The 22,418-nt window shown below is 37.1% G+C and overlaps 1 protein-coding gene across 1 annotated transcript in view; it reads left to right on the forward strand.

Moving 5' to 3' along the window:
- The window catches only part of AGBL4 (ATP/GTP binding protein like 4), a 1,221,291-nt gene that overhangs the window by 1,191,005 nt on the left and 7,868 nt on the right, over window positions 1–22,418 (forward strand). The window contains exon 12 of the mRNA XM_032217563.1: window positions 19,318–19,415. Coding sequence (XP_032073454.1) covers window positions 19,318–19,415 — 98 coding nt within the window. The remainder of the gene's footprint in view (window positions 1–19,317; window positions 19,416–22,418) is intronic.

Raw genomic sequence — 22,418 nt, forward strand, 5'->3', positions numbered from 1 at the left:
TAAAAGAAATTATATAGTACAATATTATTGCCATTTACAAAAGACTTTAAATGTTTTAAAATATTCCTTTTTACTTATATCTTTTTCTCTCGTGGTACCCTTTACCCTTTTTCCTCTGCACTTTTCTATTTTACGTTTAATATTTCTGTTAGCTTGTATACATTTATCTTTGCATTTTTAAAGTTTAATAACATTACTTTTTAAAAAACCTAGGAAGTCACAGTTATATGAAGAAAGCATGCCTTTATTAGAAAATTAGAAATGATAAGAAATAGTGACTTTGTCTGTGAAATTTTCAATTAAAAAAACTATATCTATGAATTGATCATGAATTCATTTTCCTGATTTTTCAGCATGTATTTTGAATATTTCTATATTACTTTATGGTGTTTTTTTACATCTTCCATAGACATGTAGAAAACTTTTTTGCGATTAGTTTTGTAAGACACAGATTTTGTGCACATTTCTCCAACAGGATATATTAAAGTATCTCCTCCCAATATCATGTATTTGGGATATTATGTTCACCGATTTGTCACATTTGTCTAATCTTTGTATATGTATTTAAAAAAAACAGTAATAGCTTGTATATGTATTTAAATAAACAAGAAAACATGACTATCATTTATCTCCCTTCATAAATTGATTCAGGAGAAATGTGTCTCTCTGTCTATCTGTCTGTCTATCATCCATCCTTCCATCCATCCATCATTCATCTATATATCTATCCATCTATCCATCCTTCTGACTATCAAATTTATGTACCCATCCATCTCACCAGAAGTGAGATGGGAGTTCATATTCAAATGCAAACAAAAGGAATTTCTTCAACAACTTACTTCTGTTAAAGTATAGTTTTTAGGAGCCAAGCAACATGACTAATGGAAAAGATGCTGAACATAGTAAGGATGGGGAACCCCTCTAATATATTTATAACAACACACCAATGCTCCAGAACAAAGATTCTACCTGCTTTCTATTCATATTTATTTTTGAAAGATCAGAAATGGAGATGACACACATACATTAGTGTTTAATATTGTACTTCTGTTTAAACATGGATATATCTGCTTGAAAGCCCAGAAAACATCCATCAGAACAACTAAATAATAATATAGTCTTTCCATGTACCTGAGCATAGTGTATGAGAATCACTTTCTAAGTCAGGGAATATTTTTGAGGCAAAAAAGGGAAGAAATTCATAGAGAACTCAACTGCAAATGTGAGTCAAAGGAGGTGAGAGAAAAGGGAGATAAAGATTAATTCTTATCTTGACTGAGAAGTGCATTCGAAATTGATAGATTTCATTCATTTCATTTCATTTATTAAATTTCTATGCCGATGGGTTGTAAATACACAAAATCAGGGACAGGAGCTGAAAAAGAGACAGCCCGAAGATTGAAGAGTGATTGTGATTGAAGCAGTCTGTTTCCTAGCCAAAGTGACTGGTTGTGCTGGGATGAAGCAACAGTGGAGAAGGAGAGGAGGGGGAGTCCATTTTATATCAATACCTGCCAGGACTGAATCTTTAGCCTTCATAAGCAATGTGCAGGTTTTAACAGGGTTTTCCTCTCAGATCAAATTCATGGTGTGCTTTCTAAATGAAAGATCAGGAGGCAAGAGAATGGACACAAAGAGGATCTTGATTCTTTGCTGAAATATCAAAGTGTCCCAAGTTGGTGAACAAGCCAGGCATGTGATTGGCAGCTAATCACCTGGTGATGAAATTGCAACCAATGCTGGCAATAGCAAAATAGCAACCTCTATTATTTTTCATTTTATGTCTTCAGACATTTAACAAAAGGATAATTCTACGGAAATGTCATAGATCTAGCATTTTGTAGCATCTGAGGAAGGAAAATTTTTCCTCCCTACAAAATTGATAGATTTCATTCATTACTCTTTACTTCATTACTCTTTCTTAAAAATCTCAAGGCCACAGAACTCTAGTTACAATATGTACAGTTGGTAACTTGATGACAAATATTCAATGTCAGCCAACAATGTGATGCCACTGCAAAAAAAGAACACAATCACATGACTACATCAGCAGTCATATAATGTCAAGATCAAGATAAATAATTCTTCCACTGTCCTATTGCATTTAGAATACCGTATCCAGTTCTGGGCACTGCATTTAGAAAAGATATTGAGAAAACAACATATGTCCAGAGAAGTAAAACCAAAATATAGTATCTTATGGGGAACATTGGAAATGTTGGGTAGATTTAAACTGGAGAAGAGAAGCTGTCTTCAGGTATTTGAAGGACTGTTAAAAGAAGACAAAGAATTGTTTAGAGTTGTTCCAGAAATCTGGACAAAAAACAAAAATGATCAAACTGTTTTAAAAAGTGATAGACTCCTTTACTGGAGGTCTTCTTTAAACAATTCTTTAAAGAAGAATTAAACAACACTTTAAAGAAGACGTGGGGAACCGTGTAAGGTTTCCTGCCTAGGCAGGGGTTGGACTAGAAAACTTCCAAGGTCCCTTCCAACTCTGCTATTGTATTGTATAATTCAAAACACAATTCAATTGTGTAGAATGTGAAGGATGTGTGTTTTAGTTTTTTTATACTTTTCTTATGTATGATGTACGCTGAAGATGGCATTTAATTTTGTTGTACGAGGTGCAATGACATTAAAAAAACTTAAACTTAAACAGTAAGAGAAACAACCCTTACCTTCCAACTCTTACCTTCCATGGTTCAAGAATCAGTACCACTGAAAATATTTATTATCAAGAGCCCATGAAATATGTTTGCATTTCCTGTGGCCAGTGGAGACTTACTGGTATATTTTCTAGCTGCAAACCATCTTAGTGACTTGGAGTACTCATTAGATAAGTTGGTAGCTTTGGCCTCATTTTGCCATGCTTTCCTCCCATCCACTCACGGTCTCAAATGTGTTTAGGTATGTCTGTCTATAAAATGGAAAATTGGATCACTTGTCTTGCTTGCAATGGTCATAATTTCAATTAGATAGAGCAGTGCAAACTCACTGTCTCCATTCTGGGTTTTGTTTTCCTCTCCTGTTCTGGCCCAAAATGGTACTTTAGTTCAGCTTGCTTATACCTTTTTTTTTCTCCTTGATTGCTTTCTGTACTTTCTCTATTTGCCCATATTGCATTGCTTTGCTGCAAACAGTATTTATTGCTAGCTGGCACACATAAATGCTCAGACATACATTCAATTACCTTTGAACAATTTCCATTTACTTTCTATCTTTTGCTTTGCTCCTGTTCAATTTAACCTCAACTCTTCACTGAAATGCCTTTGACTTACATTTACTCTTTTAGAACTCTTATAATTAAAGACGTACTAAATTCTGGTCAAAGTGATTCAAATGCTATCTTGTTGTTTGTTTGTTTGTTTGTTTGTTTATTTATTTGACTTATATACCGCTTCATAGGGCTTTCAGTCCTCTCTAAGCGATTTACAATTTTTTTAGCAAATTGAGTCAGCAACTTGCCTCCACAATCCGGGTCCTCATTCACCCACCTCGGAAAGATCGAAGGCTGAGTCGACCTTGAGCGGTGAGATTTGAACCACTGAACTGCAGATCACAGTCAGCTAAAGTGGCCTGCAGTACTGCACCCTAACCACTGCGCCACCTCGGCTCTTGTTTAAACATCCTTTCCTGGGATTATAAATTTACCAAAACCAGAGACAAAAGGAAGCTGCAGTTTTTGTAAACATCCTTTGCCTTTTGTTTTCATATTCAAATACAGGTGGCATTTCTTGACTGTTCCCATTTTCAAGGCTTTCACAAACATTGGGGCATGTGCATAACAATACCATTGCAGACTACATTATATAACAATTTGGGGAAATTTCAGTGGTGTTCAATCCTTTTCAGTTTTTGTTCAGTCCTTTCTTCTGTTCACTTTCTATCATATCTACCGTGTTTTCACGAAAATAAGATTTCCCTGGATAATAAGCCCAATCGGGCTTTGAGTGCATGCAGTAAATAAGCCCTCCCAAAAACATAAGCCCTCTCTGAAAATATTGCAACACAGCAGCAGCCATTAGGTGACCACACTCGCCACCTCCTGCACCTCAAAAATAATAAGACCTCCCAAAAAATAAGTCCAACTGCTTATTTCAGGGGTCAAAAGAAAATCAGACCCTGTCATATTATTTACACAAAGGCATATTGGCTCTTGAACCTACTGAGCCCTTCGATATTGATTTGGCAAACTTGAAAAATATTCCTGATCTCACTTGTCATTTGGGCCTGAAAAAGTCCAGTTTGTTTTTATTGTTTTCATTGCCATGTATTTTGGAAAGCCAGGAAAATCTACAGAGTGGTCTGGCTGCTAGCAATTTTTACTTCATTTAGTTCACACTGTTGCACTATCCATGGTGCACCATGAGGAGGTGAATTAGTTTCACAGCTGTACCTCACATGACTAATATATACTGGTCCAGTATCTGAATTTTTTATATATAAACAATGCTGTGCATTGATGGTTAGATGGCCTAGAAGACGTTGATATTTGAACATAGACCTTTTTAATATTTATTTTATTGGGTTCTACTAATCTAATTGAAATGTTAATTTATATTGCTAGTCCATGTATGATATGCCATACTGTATGCTAAATAAATAAATACATTTACATGGAGATTATTTTTTCCCCTATTAAACCCCATGAGCAATCTGAAGTAGAACAATTTGCTTTGCCAATTGAGATTACCTCTACTGATTTTGATGCATAAATAGACCATACCTAATGATGGACATAGTGCTCTTTGACACAAATTTCCAGAATCACTGGGCAATGGAACTTGGGCGTTTGGGGAAAGCCACATATTCTCTATCTTGTTTTAAAATAACTTTAACATTGGTAGACTTTAGCAGCAGCTGGGTGAGACTATAGAGATGACAGAAGTATAGAAATGACCTCAGTTCAAGATCACATCTCTTCATATAACTTAAAAGCACAGCAATAGCATTTAGGTTTACATACCATCCCTTAGGACTTCATAGCATGCTCTGGACAGTTTATAATGTAAGCATTATTTGCATATTGCCCCCAACAATCTGGGTCCCCATTTTACCAACCTGAGAAGGATGGAATAACATGATGAGCTAATTAGCAATAGCAGTTAGACTTATATACCCTTCATAGGGCTTTCAGCCCTCTCTAAGCGGTTTACAGAGTCAGCATATTGCCCCCAACAACAATCTGGGTTCTCATTTTACCCACCTCGGAAGGATGGAAGGCTGAGTCAACCCTGAGCCGGTGAGATTTGAACAGCCGAACTGCAGAACTGCAGTCAGCTGAAGTAGCCTGCAGTGCTGCATTTAACCACTGTGCCACCTCCTGAGACCCATCAGGATCGAACTCTAGATTGTGGGCAGAGTTTGCCTTCAATGCTGCACTTTAGCCACTGTTCCATCAGGGTGCCCAAACATTAAGCAAATAGGTGTTCTTTTTATTCTTTCCAATCTAGTGGAATGTTGGAAAGAAATTCTGCAAAGGTGCTTAGGATTCTGTTGGTCCCCTAGAAAACTAACTCTCCAAAAATGATCTAACATGGAAAAAGATCCAGCAAAAGAAAGATTGCATTTGAAAATAGCAAGTCGCAGAGAAAAACCTGGCAGAATATGCTGTCTCTGTAAGAGGCAGTAGGGTTGCAGATCAGAATGTTGTTCCTATCTTAGTCTAAGCTCATTACTTGCTTGTCACATGAACTGGAGCATAAGTAGCTCATCCTATCCTTCACTGAACATACATATTCATACCAAAATACAGAGTTGCATCACATTACTTTGTTTCATGGGATAAATTACCAGACGTTTCCTTAGCCACTGATGTTAAAGTATTAAGAATTCCAAAAGCCATTTTGGAATCATTTCTTTACAGACAGTTATAATAATACATGTTTCTGTGCATTCTTTTATTCATTTCCTCATTTTTATATGTAACTCTCTTGTTTCTCTATTTGCTGCTTTCCATACCACATTCTCTTTTGAATACTATTGGTGGTCCATCCCCCCCACCAGAATTCCCCTATTCGAGCTGAGGTGGCACAGTGGTTAGAGTGCAGTACTGCAGGCTACTTCAGCTGACTGCTAGCTGCAGTTTGGCAGTTCAAATCTCACTGGCTCAAGGTTGATTCAGCCTTCCATTCTTCCGAGGTTGGTAAAATGAGGACCTAGATTGTCGGGGGCAATATGCTGACTCTGTAAACCGCTTAGAGAGGGCTGTAAAGCACTGTGAAGCATTATATAAGTCTAAGTGCTATTGCTATTGCTAATCTCTTTCCAAAATCAGATCCAATTTATCAATGTGGCTGAAACAACTTTATTGGGTTTTTCTTTTTTTAAAAAATAAAAAATAAAGATTCAATTGATTTTCTACTCCTTCAATTGTTTTCAGCTTGTTATTTAGAACTATTGATAGAAATTTTCAAATGATTCACTTGTTCTACATGCTGGCTGGGGAATTCTAGGGGTTGAAGTCAACAGGTCTTAAGGTTGTCAAGGCTGGACACTTCTACAGCATAGAAAATTACTGTATTTAATTCAGTAGCGGAACTGAGTATAGGAATGTTCTTAAGTCTGCACATCTATTGGTGATGCATCTAGATCTCTTTAGGAAGAATATGTTCCACTTTGGCCAAAAATAGATTTTGCAACCCACTAAACAGTTCCTCATTCTATGTAGATTTCAGAAATAATAAAGCAGAAGATAACATTAATGTTGCAAAAGAATGGAGATTTGGGGTTTTTTTTAAACATCCAATTCCCAACTTCTTTTTTTAAAAATAAAGGTATTTACTCCCTCCCTTCTTTCCCTTTATTTACAACAATTGAATGGCCATTGCTTCAGTGTCTTGAGTTATTTTATGCTGACAAAACCTGAAAAGTTTTTTAAAATAGTGCTTGTTTTAATTGAAAATGTTCAATCAATATACACTCCTCTCTAGTTTAAATAGCCCATTATGTAGTAAATAATCTGAAGGGAAGCTTCCTGCAGGGAAAGAAGGAAAAGGGAAAGGAACAACTTTGAATCTGCTGTCATATACTAATTATAACCTTAGACTTTAAATCTCTGTATGCAACATGCTGGAGTGTAACTATTACTAAGGGACTGCTAGTTATTCACAACAAATTGGTTTCCAATCTACTTCATAGAATTTCACCTTGGTGGAAGAAAATGCTTCAGACGAGTTTACAAGAGCTGGGCAATACTTTAAATGGACTAGAGCAGTTGCTAATCAATTTTATTTGTGTATTACAGGACTTATATTGCTGCCTTGTATATCCCATGAGCCTCAGCTTATCAATCTCTGATCTTTTTGATAAATTGAAGGATCCTGATTCTACAGAGGGTTCCACTGAAACAACTCTGAGACTCTTTTCATTATTGGGATCCCATTGAAAAGTGTGTTTAAACAAAGGAAAGTTGAAGTAAGATCACAAGCACAGTTACAGTTTCATTTAGTGACTCATTGAAATCACCACCACCACCCCGTGTGTGTGTGCACAGTAAAATAAAATCAGTATAATTATTAGATGCACTGCAAAGCAGAAACAATATTCACAGAACTCCCAGTGTGGAGAACAGTTTGGCTTTAGGGATGTAAATTGTAAGGTCATTGTATAAAGAAGAATGTGGTACAGTGTGAATGAAATGATCTAATATGCTCTTTAGTGAAACTAACACAGGGTTTATTTAAGAAATTTTCCAGAGTTCTAGAGAAAGAAAGAGAAATGTTTTTCTTTTACTTATTAACAAACTGAGATATGGGAAAAGAATCCTTATTTTGATAAACTCCTTAATTCCTGAAGGGACTTTCCAACAGGTTTGTTGAATGGAACAGCTGTGCTCTGTGTTGTTCTCTTCTCCCTGTTCTTCCTTTCTTTTCATAATTTAACTGCTTGTATAAAAGAAAGAACTCATGGCTCTGTCTAATAGTAACCTCAGCCCACTAGTCATAGTTTTTAATCCTTTTAGGATTAAATAGCCAATAGCACTTTGAGATGACGGAGGTGCTGTCCTTTAGAAGAGACATAAATTTAAGGTCCAGTCTGTTTGATAGAAATCCCCACAGGACCAATAAAATATTGAGCATCGCTGCTAACTAGCTTTGCCCTTGTCAAACCTTATTTCTGTAGACACCTCGCTTGCTATGAGATAGAAATGACACAACGGGTCTTAAGAAAATGAGAATGTGGATTTGAGAAGAGCCTAATTATTTCCAATAACTGTGATTACTTTGTAAAACAGAGATGGGAGGTGAGTGGGATGGAAAGGCAACCCATAGCCTTAAAAGCAGAATGTCCTAGCATTCTAATAGGCAAAATGAATGGAACAATGGATCATAATGCCACTGGCCTCTGTCACAGCGGCATTATTAAATGATCAGTGAGCTATTAAAGCTACAATGCTTAGTGTGTCCACTAAGATTTACTGTGCCAACAGTTTCCAAATTGAGGGTGTTTTTTTTAAATGACAGAAGAAGGCAGGCTGTGTGGTTCTTGAAGCTGTGGCTATAAGGAATAAGTCAGGAATAGATTAATATCATATTCAAGCAACAATTATGTGATAAAATGTGGATTTCCCAAAGTGTTTCACTAGGGAGTATTACAGAAATAGAAAGAACAGGACTTCCGGTTTGGCATCAGGCCAGTGCGAGCTGCCGACAGATCCTCTGCTCAGTTCGCCCGGCCTTTTGCACGAGCGTGGCTGTAGCAGCAAGGTCTTTTCGAGGTGCGAGGACCAGTGGAGAGGGGAAGCATCGGAGCAGCGGAGGGAGAAAGGCGATCCTCCCCCACGAAGCGAGAGGCTCCCTCAGATCGAGTGCAAAGGAGGTCAGCTATTAATGGCTGAACAGAAGACGTGACTGCCAGCCTTTAACAAGGAAGGGAAAGACAGCTGCAGGGAACATATCGGATTGGAAGACGGTAAACGAAAGACCTTGATTTAAGAGACTAAATTGAAGAAATTAATAATCTAATTGTTCTGAGCACGGATACGTAAGTGGGTGCATTGAGCTGAAGCGGCGAGTAAAGACGGACAGGGAAAGATTTAAGAGAGCTGAGCGGCAGATCGATAGAGAAGGACTGAGATTTGAATATTTAAATTTGGAGGATTAACAGTGGGCGAGACGGTGAAGAGAAAGACAGTCGGTTGGATCTGTCCTCCTCGTGGGAAAAAGGGGAAAAAGATCCGCGAGTCACGAGAGTTTGAATCAGCTTTAAAACTCTGGTGAGGGCGGTGCCGAGGCATACTGATAGAGACAACAGAAGGGCGACATCTTGAAAGCGAAAACTGAGCGGCAGGGGGGGAAAAAAACCATCTCCCCTGCCTCTTTCTTTACCTCACTGACAACAAGAAGTGATTGATTGGGTGAGCTTTGAAACGACTATCGTGAGCTCTGACCTCTCCTGTCTCTTGACTCTCCACGCTCCCTATCTAGTGGACCCCTCTTAGATACTATAGAACTGTTCTACTGTATAGTACTGCTCTAATTTAACTATCTTTCTTTTTTGGGTGTTCATTATAGTGGATGATTGTTGTTGAACAACACACTGAGACTTGGGTAACTGATATATTGTTAACATTACTGACTAGTTACCTAACTCATTGGTTAATCAATTAATTAATTAAGTATAAATTATTTAAAAAGCTTATAGATTAATGTAATAGAATTGTATAAATACTCTAACAGCAGCTAGAAGGTACTGGAACTACAGATCAAAGGGGGAGAGCTGAATTAAGTTAAATGGCAACAAGAATAGTAACCTTAACTAAAGGAAGCAAAAACAAACTTCTCTATCCACTCCGGTAAGGGAAAAGTCACCTGAGGGCAGGCTGACGGGAGATAAGACAGCCCCAACTTCACAAGGCCAGGAGGTAACAATGGACTCTCTACAGGAAGCAATATTGAAGATGAATTAAAACATCACCAAGGCCTGGAGGAGTAAAGAACGAAAATGAGTGAAGTCAAAAATAATATGGGGAGGATTGAAGAGTGTGTAGGGGCTATCCAAGCAGCTTTGTCAAGGAATGAACAGGAAATAAAAGAAGTTAAGGAGAGAATGGAAATAGCAGAAAAAAGAATAGATAAGACAGAGGATAGACTGGAATCCATAAATACAAATCTGGAGGAGGCCATCCTCCACCTAGAATTAGAGAGATCAGCATTTTATTTGAGACCTACAAAATGTAGAAGAAGCCGAGAGATGAAAATCTTCGGGAGCTGATTGCAGAAATTCTGGGACTAGTACTCGACAGACCCAAAAATGAGGTCATCAACGAATTGGATGAAGTTTACAGAATTAACACAAGCTTTGCGAGACGTCATCGACTTCCAAGGGAGATCCATGTGAGGGTTCTAAGAAGACAATTGAGAGAGGATATTTTAAGCACAATAAGAGGGGACTCATTACATATAAAGGTAAAGAAATTCTTATCTTAAAGCAGATCCCCCGGAGAGTTAGAGAGAAGAGAAGGAAATATAACTTCCTCTCCTCACAATTAAATAGACATAGAATCCCGTTCCGATGGCTCCTTCCGGAAGGAATGCTAGTAACATGGAGGGAAAAGAAGTACCGGGATAGACACCTTGGAGAAAGCTCAAGAATTCCAGGAACTTTTATTTTCAGACGAAGAGAGGTTTAATAAAGAAGGAACCTCAAGGTAGAAGGACAGAAAGATATTATAACTGAATCCCAACTGGAGGAGCGAGAGACGAGAGAGGTCAGAGAGCGAGAGATATGCCAGAGAAGAATCAAGAGCAAGGTCACCATTGAGACAAGATCTAAAGGTGCCCTCAAAGCAAACAACATGTAAAGGAGTTGAGGAATGGGAAACGAATATACTATCAGCAAATATAAATGGTCTTAACATAACATCAAAAAGAAAACGTTGTACTGTTGGATTTATTGAAACAAAAGTTAGATGTAATCTGTCTTCAGGAAACCCACATTAAAGAGAAATATAATAACCTGTTGAAATGCCCAAAATTAGGTAAAGCATTTTGTTCGTCAGCACAAACTAGAAAAAGGGGAATTGTGATGTATATAAAAGAATGGTTGAACCCAAAATTAAAATATGCAGATAAAGAGGGTAGAATATTAATGGTGGAGATAACGAATGGTGGGAAAAAAATCTTACTAGTTGGAATTTATGCCCCAAACCAAAAACAAGAAAGATTCTATGTAAATTTACACAAGAGGATAAATGAAATAAAGTGGCAAAATATATGTATCCTAGGGGACTTCAACTCAGTAGTAGATGGTAAAATGGATTAAAAGGGTATACACAAGAAAAGTACTAGAAGGAAACTACCGAGTGCCTATGCAAATATGGTGAAGGAACTAGACCTCTATGATGTCTGGCGAACAATGAATGACAAGATACAACAGTACACATTCTACTCTCAACCACATAATTCTTGGTCACGTATCGATATGGTCTGGTCAAACCCGGCACTACTTATGGATACTGTAAATATTGAAATAACAACAAACAAGTGGGCCGACCATCATCCAGTCTTATGGCAATGGAAAGGAAAGACAAGGATAAAACCTAGGTGGACACTAAACCAGAACATATTACAAGAGAAACAATTTGTACAATCAATAGAAAAGGAATTGGGATACTTTTTCAAAGAAAACGGTAAAGAGCAGACATCAATACAAAACGTCTGGGATACGATGAAGGCAGTCGTGAGGGGAACATCAATAGCCTATATAGCAAGAAGAAATAAAATGCATAGGGAAAAGCTTAATACATTGAACAAAGAATTAAGAGAGATAGAACTGCTGATTCAGAAAGAGCCAGACAATATTAAATACAGGGAAAAAGGAGAGTTAATTAAATACCAATAAATCTGATTTCTCAAGAGGAAGTAGCACAAAACATTAAGAGAATGAAGCAGAACTATATTGAACACGCAAATAAAACTGGGAGATGGCTGGCTCACAAAATAAGAAAAGATGATGCAAAAAGATCTATTAAACAACTGAGGGACGAGGAGGGGAACTTGAAACAGGAAATAGGGGAAAGAAAAAGATTGTACAGAACTACTATAAGAAACTATATGAACCGGACAAAATTAGTGAACAAGACATCAGAAAATATCTAATAGAACAGAAACTTCCAGTCTTGCTGGAGGAGATGAGAGAGATGCTTGACAAGGAAATTACACAAGAGGAATTGAAAAAGGCCATGCAAAAACAAAAAAACAATAAAACACCTGGTCCAGATGGGCTTCCATCAGAAATCTATAAAAACTCCAAAATACCGTAGAAGACAAATTATTAGAATTATTTAATGAGGCACTACAAAACGGTAAGGTTCCAAAATCATGGGGAGAAGCTTTCATTACCCTAATACCAAAGGAAGAGGTGGATAGTAGTAAAATCCAAAACTATAGACCTATATCCTTGTTAAACGCGGATTACAAAATTTTTATATCAATTTTGGCGGAAAGATTAAAAATAATATTAAATCAAAACATCCATTCGGACCAAAACGGCTTTCTCCCTAAAGACACATTCGGAACAATACAAGAATAATAATTAACACCCTGGAATTCTATGAAACAAGATCTGAGAAACAATTAGCATTAATTTTTGTCGATGCGCAGAAAGCATTTGATAACTTAGATTGGAATTTTTTAATCACACAACTAAAAATGATGGAAATTCGGCGACAAATTTATTAAGATTATAGAAACTATATATTCACAGCAATTAGCAAACATTATAATTAATGGAGAAATTAACAGAGAGGGTATGAATCGGAAAGGGTGTAGACAAGGGGTGTCCTGCTCTGCCCATTACTATTTATTATGTCGTTAGAGGTACTCCTAAATCAGATAAGATTAAATCAGGAAATTAGGGGTTTGACCATAAAAAAAGAAAAATATAAAACACAGGCATTCTCTGATGACATGGTCTTTATAGTGGAAGACCCTCTAATCTCCAGGACCGAAATTAATGAAGGACATTGAGAACTTTGGGGCGTGTGGCCGGATTAAAAATAAATAGGAAAAAACAAAAAGGATTATAAAGAACTTTCCCAAAAACAGATAGAAGAACTAGAGAAAGCATGGATTAAGGTAACTAAAAAGGTCAAATACTTAGGGATTTGGCTATCTGCGAATGCTCTTCTATAAAAGAAGATAACTATGATAAACTATTACGAAACATCCAAAAAGATTTAAAAATTGGTCGAAGCTCCAATATCGTGGTGGGAGAATCACAGTAATCAAGATGAATGTCTTGCCAAAAATACTCTAGTTATTTCAAACGGCCCCGGTCAAATTAGGAGAAAAAATTTATAACAATTTGGAAAAATGGTACGAAATTTTGTTGTGGAATGGCAAAAAGCCTAGAATAAAATAAGCATCTTCAAGATAAAAGAGCGCAAGGTGGAATGGGTCTCCCGGAATGGAAAGCATATCATCAAGCAGCAACAACAATGTGGATAAAAGAGTGGGTAATGTTAACCAACAAAGAATCCTAACGATAGAGGGCCATGACTTGCAATGGGGGTGGCACAATTACTTATGGTGTGAGGAAACAAAGTCCACAATTATTTTAGAAGACACCATTTAAGCGGGGGTACTGATTAATGATTGGCTGGAAATTAGAAGGAAATTCTATATCCAACTACCCAAATGGATATCCCCGACGGAAGCCCTGATATACCCAAATCTGATAAATTTTGACAAAAATGTTATTTACAAACAGCTGTTAGATGACCAAAATAGACTAAATTCCAGGGAAAATTTGGCTGAAATGGGAATAAATATTGATTGGTGGCCATACTTTCAAATACAAAATAAATACAAATCAGATCTAGCACAATTTGGCTTTCAGGACAAGGACCAGGAATTGGATAAAATCTTAGTAGGACCAGACGAGAAATTAATCTCGAAAATATATAACTGCTTGCTGATCCGAAAAATGGAAGCAGAAAGAGTGAAAGAAGTCATGGTAACCTGGGCCCAGAATATCGGCCACACAATTGACCTGGATGACTGGGAAAGGGTATGGGAGTGGAACCTGAAATTAACGAAGTCGACGGCCTATAAAGAAATATATACAAAATGTTCTACCGCTGGCATCTCCCTCCGACAAGACTGGCAAAATTTCCTCAAAATTATCGGCCAAATGCTGGAAATGCAAAACAACACTGGGCACGTACTACCACATGTGGGGACGTGTCCGGTGGCTAAGACATATTGGAAGCGAACACTAGGATGGCTGAATGAAATCATGTCAATTAATTAAGTCTTAAGCCGGAATGTTTCTATTAGGGATAACAGATCAAAAAATAGGTAAAACCAATCAATACCTTCTCGTCCACATCTTGACGGCGGCAAGGATCGCTTACGTGCAGTGCTGGAAGAGTGAAAATGCCCCCACTAGTACAATGGTGATGAATAAAATCTTAGAATTAGCGGAAATGAACAGATTGACAATGCGGATTAATGAAAAGAAGACACAGACTTTACAAAGTCTGGGAGAAATTATATAAATGGCTTGATGAGACAGCGAGGATTCAGATATAAAAGGAGATAGCTGACTAACTTAAAATGATCTAAGCAACAACTCAAATAAACAATACACAAAAAGAGAGGGACAAATGAGAGTAGAAATGTATTAGAGGTGAGAATTCACCGACGAGTAATACCATTAGACCACAACGTTGGAAAAACTTGAAAAGCTGATAGGAAATCCGTTATAACTACCTGCATGGAATTAGCAACCTAGTCTTATTATACTAGGTAAGGTGAGATGAGCTATGGGAGATGAAAATATGCAAAGAGCTTTATCTATTTTTGTATCTTGTATTTTGTAAATCTTGCCTTTTATATATAACTTTCAAATAAGGGGAAAAAAAGAGAACCAGGTCCTGAAGAGGAGAATATGTAAACACAACAACGGATAAAGTGGATGGAGGGAGGAAGTAGAAGGAAAGATAGGAAGGAGAGGAGAAAGGAGAGGAATAGGAGAAAGGGAAGGCAGAGGAAGAATGGGAGGGAATGTAAGAGTAGGAAAGAGGGAGGAATGGGAAGAAGAAGGGTAAAGGGGAGGAAGGGGAAGGAGAGAAGGGAAAGGAGAGGAGGAAGGAAGGAAGGAAGGAGAGAAGAAAGAGAAGAAAGGGGTAGGAAGGAGGGAAGGAAGGAGGGAGGGAAGCAAGGAGGGAAGGAAGGAGGGAAGGAAGGAGAGAAGGAGAGAAGAAAGGAGGGAAGGAAGGAGGGAATGTAGGAGAGAAGGAAGGGGGGAAGGAAGGAGGAAAGGAAGGGGGAAAGGAAGGAGAGAAGAAAGGAGGGAAGGAAGGAAGGAAGGAGGGAAGGAAGGAGGGAAGGAGAGAAAGAGAGAAGAAAGGAGGGAGGGAAGGGGGAAAGGAGGGAGGGAATGAAGGAGGGAAGGAAGGAGAGTAGGAGAGAAGAAACGAGGGAAGGAAAGAGGGAGGGAGGGAAGAAGAAGTAGGACCATTGTAAGATAAGATGGATCTATGGGATGGTAAGAAAGCAATTTTCAAGTATATTGTCAACTGTAGGGAAAAAATTATATGATATGATACATATTATTAATAACAGTGATGAGATCATATAATTGTGAATGTATATATGAAATTGATAAAATAAAAATTAATTTAAAAAAAAAGAAAGAACAAGTCATAAAAAAAATAAAAACTAAGGACAGTTTGGATTTTTTTAAAAAAAGATCAGGATTATATGTGCCCTTACTTGAGCATTTGGTATGGATAAAAGTGGGCATTTGATACTTTACAGGGATTTGGATTCTGTCCCACTTTGTATTTTTTCAGGAAATCTTGAAGAAACACATTAACTTGAGAAGTTCACTGGTGTAGAAGAATTTGTGGTAATTTCTTTTCTAGCTATTTATTTTTAGTTAGGAAAGATGGTGATACAACATTAACCTAATAGTTACCACAAGAGCTATAATGATACTAAGAATTAAAGCAAACAAGTCATGGGGGAGCTGCCATTTTTATTTCTATTGTCATTTGAACCTGCGTAAAGTATTTTAGTTCACGATTAAGACTAGTAACAATTGAAAACCCCATATTCTGTACCAAAAACCAGACTAAAGATTTAAACAGAAGGAAAGAGAAGAGGATGACCAATAGCAAGGTGGAATGACCAGTTACAGTTGCAATGGCTACCATGTTGGAAGACTTGAAGGACCAGGTTAGGCACAGATTGTCATGGAGAAAGTCCATGTGTGCTAAGAGTTGAAAATGATTTGATAGCACATAATCAAATATTTAATGGTCTTAAATAAACATAAAAATTTTGGGAGCTGTATAAATTACTATTTAATAGTAATATTATTACTACATAATAATACGTAAGAATACTATTTACCATTGCCATGTGAAGATGAATAAACTGACATACAATTTTTTTAGAAGCCGGATTAATCTTGGAAATTGTCAAACATACACAGAGAAAAAAACAGCGATGGGTGCAACAAACTGCATGATGCCAAAATGACAACGCTGTGGAAAAAATTGAATGGCCAATTAAAGTAATTATGTCAGCACCTCTCCATTTAATAATTAGGAAAGAAGACCATGAGACTCCATTTGTGGAAAATCAAATGTACTTTTACTAATTAAAAATGGTTAAAGAGCAGTTGCATAGCAAAGTCTGGTTAATTAGGCGCGAAGCAGTTGATATATAGAATAGCCCATTCCACACCCCCTGACATATAGGCCTAGTCCAATCATAAGTCCTTCAAGTGTCAGGTGTGAGATAACTTCAAAAGACATCACGAAGATGGAATGTCGGTGCCGTTAACCCAGGCGGGAAAACATCCACGCATGCGTAGTCTGTCCATCCAAAGACCTCCAGAATCTTCCTCCAGCACAATAAGTAACCCCACCCAAATACTATGCCCTCCCTCCCCGTTTCAATGGCAGCTGAGCAACAGCAAAGCAGAAGCTGACATCTTATTAGTAAATTAGAAACCTGTTTCTAGTTTTTGGTAACAAACATAATGCTCTGCCAAATTAAATGTTGCTAGTCCCTAAACAAGTTTCCTCCAAAGTTATTGGACTTCAAATCCCATCATTCTGGGTTTAAAGCATGTGGCTGGGCCTTATAAGATATTGAGCAGTTAGAAAAAAATCTGGCATAATCTTTTATCAGGGATTTATTGTAGTTTGGAGTCTGGGCGATGAAAAATTCAGCCAGTTGATGATCCATAGACATTGAATGATTTCCTGCAGACATGAAAAGAGCATAAGGAGAAGTTGATGAGAATCAGATAAGAAATCGGAAACGAATCAAGGAAAACCCAAATGCCATGCAGACATTAAATAGCTCTTACATACTACAACTAACAAGATTGAAATTTGATGCAGTCCCTCTGTGCAGGAAGAGGTCTTGTTTTCTTGAGTTGTAGGGTTATTTTTTTTCTTACTAAATCCTTCATTCAAGCATCTTTTATCCATTATATATCTTTTCTCCCATATGAAGAAAGGCAAATGGGATGGATCAGTTTTCACGAGAAAACGATCTGCATTGAATCCAAATTGCAGTTAATTTGGATGATAAATCCAAATTAATTTGGATTTATCAAATTGGTTTTCAATTTATGACAATGTATCATAAGTGAAAACAATCTTATAGGATCGCTTGAGAATATATTGCATAGAAAAGAAAGGATATAAATGCTACAATACATAAATAAAATTCCATAACACCTGCAATTATATTGTTGTTAAAAAGACTTGTTTATTTCATTTAGGTCTATAGCCACTAACAATGTCCAATAAAATTAGGTTAAAATGAGAAATAGATGTTTGTGCTGTTTCTGAAAACACAAGATAGCTTTCCACCTGAATATGCAGAAATAGCGAATGTGGAAACTGAATGCAAACATCAGAGACAAATTTCAGGAAATGTAATGTAGCTCTGGAATCCAAGAAAAATAATTAATACACCTGATTATTATTTTTTTAAAAAACTAGTATATTGTATTATCCATCCAAGGCTGATATAAATGGTGAATATTTTTTAAAATGCAGATCTTTCAAATGGCAAAATATAAGCAGGGACAGGTATTAAGTATTACTGGTTTTTTGGGAGACAAACTTTGCTGAGCATGGCTTTCTGAAAACTCCATAATGTGAACATTTCATCTTAAATTTGTTTTGTTATCCCTGTAGTAATAAGTGAATAATAATGAAAATTGTATTAGAAACTTGGTATCGTATACATGATGTCTGGGAACACCTGAAATGTTACATTTCTAATTATGGAAATTGTGTCAGATAATTAGTTATATTAATTTTGTATGACTCACAAATAGATTAAGAACTGATAAATATGCTTTTCTTCATAAAGAGAAGGACACAAAATTGTAAATAATTCTTACAGTTCCTAGACTGTAGAAAAATCAATATTGCATTCTGCTTCATTAAAAAACAAAACCTGTCATTGCCTAATGGTTCACCATCTTTCTAATTCTAGTTCTAATATTTATTGTTCCTTCATTAGTTATGTGAGGGTTTTTTTTGCATTACAGAATGCAAGATATAGTCTTAGAATATTTGAAAATAAACTTATGGCAAAATTAACAAATTTGGGCCCATAGAAAAACTGCTTCCTAAAAAGGTAACCCTTTGAATGCTTGGGCCTTTAAATGATGCATTGTTAGGTAGCAAAACTATATTTTCTGCCACATAGAAACAGGGCAATGGTGTAGACCAAGAAATCCCTGTGGGTCACTGAAGCAGAAAGGCCCAATCATAAGAATGAGTAGCAAATTAGATGGAATCCTCTGTCCAGTTAACAGCAACCTATCTCTGTGAAGATAGATCTGTGATTTGGCGGTTCGAATCCCTAGCCCTGCATAATGGAGTGAGCTCCCATTACTTATCTCAACTTCTGCCAACATAGCAGTTCAAAAGCATGTAAAAAATGGAAGTAGAAAAATAGGATCACCTTTGGTGGGAAGGTAACTGTGTTCCGTGAACCTTCGGTGTTACTCATGCCAGCCACATGATCACGGAGATGTCTTTGGACAGCACTGGTCCTTGGCTTTGAAACAGAGATGAGCATCGCCCCCTAGAGTCGGGACAACTAGCACATATGTGAGGGGGAACCTTTACTTTCATCTCTGTGAATAAAAATAATACTCCATAGTTCTTATATATCTTCTGATAATTATATCTCTATGACGTTTTCACCTTTATGGTATTACTAATCTACATACACTTTAATCTTCCAAATCACAGTGATTTATTTCAATAGTTACTTTGTATTTTGAAAATAATTTAAAGAATTATTCTTAACTGAACTCTGACAGATATGAAATTAGGACGGAATGTGGCCCGAACATTTTTGGATTACTACAGACTAAATGGCCATTGCAGAGAGACCTTTAGCACCAGTTTCAAGTACATGGTAAGTTTACAAAGCTAATGGTTTGCTTTTAATTTTTAACTATTTTTATTTATTATTATTTTATTATTAAAATAGTTGATTACAGTTACGATATGTGCCTAGCTAGCTTAGTTAAGATCTACAGAGTTCTCCAGATTCTACAGTCTCTTCTTCCATTCGTTTTCTTGTGTCTAAATAAAGGAAGATGGAATAACCATTTGTGGGTGTGCCTTTTGTTTTTCAGATGAATTTATACAAGTCCAGATCCAAAGTGGGTTGAAAGCTTATTCAGACAGAAAAATGTTTCCCTCGTTTATTAAATTTTAGAAATATTGTTGAACTTGTTGACTTTTTTTTTTTGCTAAAATCAGCATTTTTGCTAATGGTTTCTTGTCAAAATATGTTGGCTTTTTAATTAATTTGATATTTTCTTTGCATGTAAGGTTTTTTTAATTTGTTGGGTGAAAAGTGGATGATGGAGATAGCTGACCTGTAACTGATAATAGTAAATTCACCTTCCCAATTATTTCTCCCCCAGACAAAATCACCACTAAAACTCCCAGTCATCACTCCTATATTTGAGGGATGTTGTTGTATCATGATTCCACTAGCTGTACTCCTTTCTATTCCCTTTCACCACATGCATCTGCTCATTTTTTTCTTTTTCTTTTACCCGGTTTAGCCACTTTGACTGCTACTTGAGTATGAGAATGAGAATATATGGATGCCTGTTTGTACATGTTGGAAAAGTGTTCTTAAGCCTGTAATGGTGGGAAATCAAAAAGAAGTGTTTGTGTGGACTTAATGGCATTGTATCATCGGTTAGGACTTCAAAACATATTTAGAAACAGTACTTCAACCCTAACATAAGCACAGTACTCATTGAAATATCCTGTCTTTTTTCCAATATTTTATGCAAGCCTGACAAAAGATACAGCTGTGTTAGGAGTAATATAAAGTATATTTTAATGATTTGATTAAGCAGCAATGTCTTTGTTTTCAAGCTTGTAAGAAGCCTGAAAAAAAGTCATGCCTGTTTCACATGAAATTCAAAACATTTTTAAAAATCCATTTTTCAAGTGGGACTGCCTTATTGTCAACTGTGCTATCAATCATCTCCCCCCCAAAAGGTATGGCTGACTCCCATGCTCTTATATTCTGAATAAAAATTGAGGGCAAGCTTTTTCACATAACGCATTTACCATACATGGTAAAAATGCTCCAGAATCATTGCCCTATGGAACGATCTCCCCGTGGAGATCCGGACCCTTACTACCCTTCCGGCCTTCCGCAAAGTGACCAAGACCTGGCTGTTCGGCAGGCCTGGGGCTGTTGATTTATCCAGCCCCATCCTAAGTTATGAATGTTGTGGAATTTTAATGTTGTTTTTTTAATTTTTTGTATGTTCCCCCTTCCTTTTTTATCTGTAAGCTGCCCTGAGTCCCTCGAGAGTGGGCGGCATACAAACCTGATAAATAAATGCTGCCACTTTACAAAAATAATTTCCCCGGCCCCATACTGAATATTTAAAATTCTTTTCTTTTATTGACGAACAACACTACAAAAATCAATAACAATATTAGTGATCTCTGCATTTCCAAATACTCTGCATGAGCATTCATCTTCCTGTGACATCCCCTGGAAAAAACTCATTTTAGGGGTGTAAAAGGAAAAGAAAGGCACTGTTAGGTACCGAGAATCTTCTTAGGCAGTAAATACAAGTATTGTAGGATTGAAAATTGAAGGAGCATTGGAACAGAGGGAACCATTATAACACCCTTTACTTCTTTACCTGAAGACTTTAGAATAGTTTAAGGCAGGGGAGAAATGCTGGAATCCCAGACAACTCAAGTCTGATTTTGTGAAGCAGCAAATTGCATAAGAAATGGAATAGCTATTACAGTTTAAAGGCAAATTATATGTTTTGCCTCAGAAATTAATTTTTGTTTTCCCCCTTGTCAATTGATAATTATAATCTGCCAGTTTTACTCCTACGTGTGTCTGCACATTTAAATGCAGATCTCAGTTCTTGTAGCTGCTGCTGAAGATAGGGAGGGGGGGATCCTTTCAGCATTAAACTGTGACCATTGCGTGGGCTAAATGAAAAAGATCCATTTACGGAATTCAGAAAGATTTGCATTGCTTGGACAGCCTCCAGCAGGGCTCACCAAAAATACCAGATTACAATAATTACCCTGTCAAATACTTAGCAATCAAAATGTTGGCTGGAACACTGTAGCCCCACATTTTGAGTACAGACCTGCATAGCAAATGCTTAAATGTAGAATGTGCTTTTTGCACAGCCAGGAGGGAAAGAAAAATTGGAGGGTTAACTGTTCTCTTCTAGGAAAAGAACCAGCAAGTGTTTTCATCCATGCATAGCGGTCTAAATTAGAACCATCCTATTCTCCTTTATTTCATATGAAACAAAATATTAGTACAGATTTAGGTATTGGTGAAATGACTTCGTGATGCATATTTGCATTTCAAGTACTTGATACATTTGTTTTTGGTGCTATCTATGCTGGATATCTATGGATGCGGAGGCTCCGTGGCTAAGACGCTGAGCTTGTCGATCAGAAAGGTCGGCAGTTCAGCGGTTCAAAACCCCAGTACCGCGTAACAGAGTGAGCTCCTGTTACTTGTCCCAGCTTCTGCCAACCTAGCAGTTGAAAGCACATAAAATGCAAGGTAGAAAATAGGAACCACCTTGGTGGGAAGGTAACAGTGTTCCATGCATGTTTCATCATGCTTGCCACATGACCATGGAGATATCTTCGGACAATGCTGACTTTCGGCTTTGTAACGGACATGAGCACTGCCCCCTAGAGTCGGGAATGACTAGCACATATATGCGAGGGGGCATATATGTGGGGCATTTAGAATATGGACTCTATTAGCGTTTCAATTGTTTCCCACATCGTGCAGACCATTAGACTCTGTTGTCCATCCATCCTTTCCTGCGTTTAACCAGAGAACCTCTATTGTCAATTGTGCCTGCTCTCACATAATATTTTTAGTAGC

Source organism: Thamnophis elegans, chromosome 5, assembly GCF_009769535.1.
Source record: "Thamnophis elegans isolate rThaEle1 chromosome 5, rThaEle1.pri, whole genome shotgun sequence".
NCBI classification, from domain to species: Eukaryota; Metazoa; Chordata; class Lepidosauria; order Squamata; family Colubridae; genus Thamnophis; species Thamnophis elegans.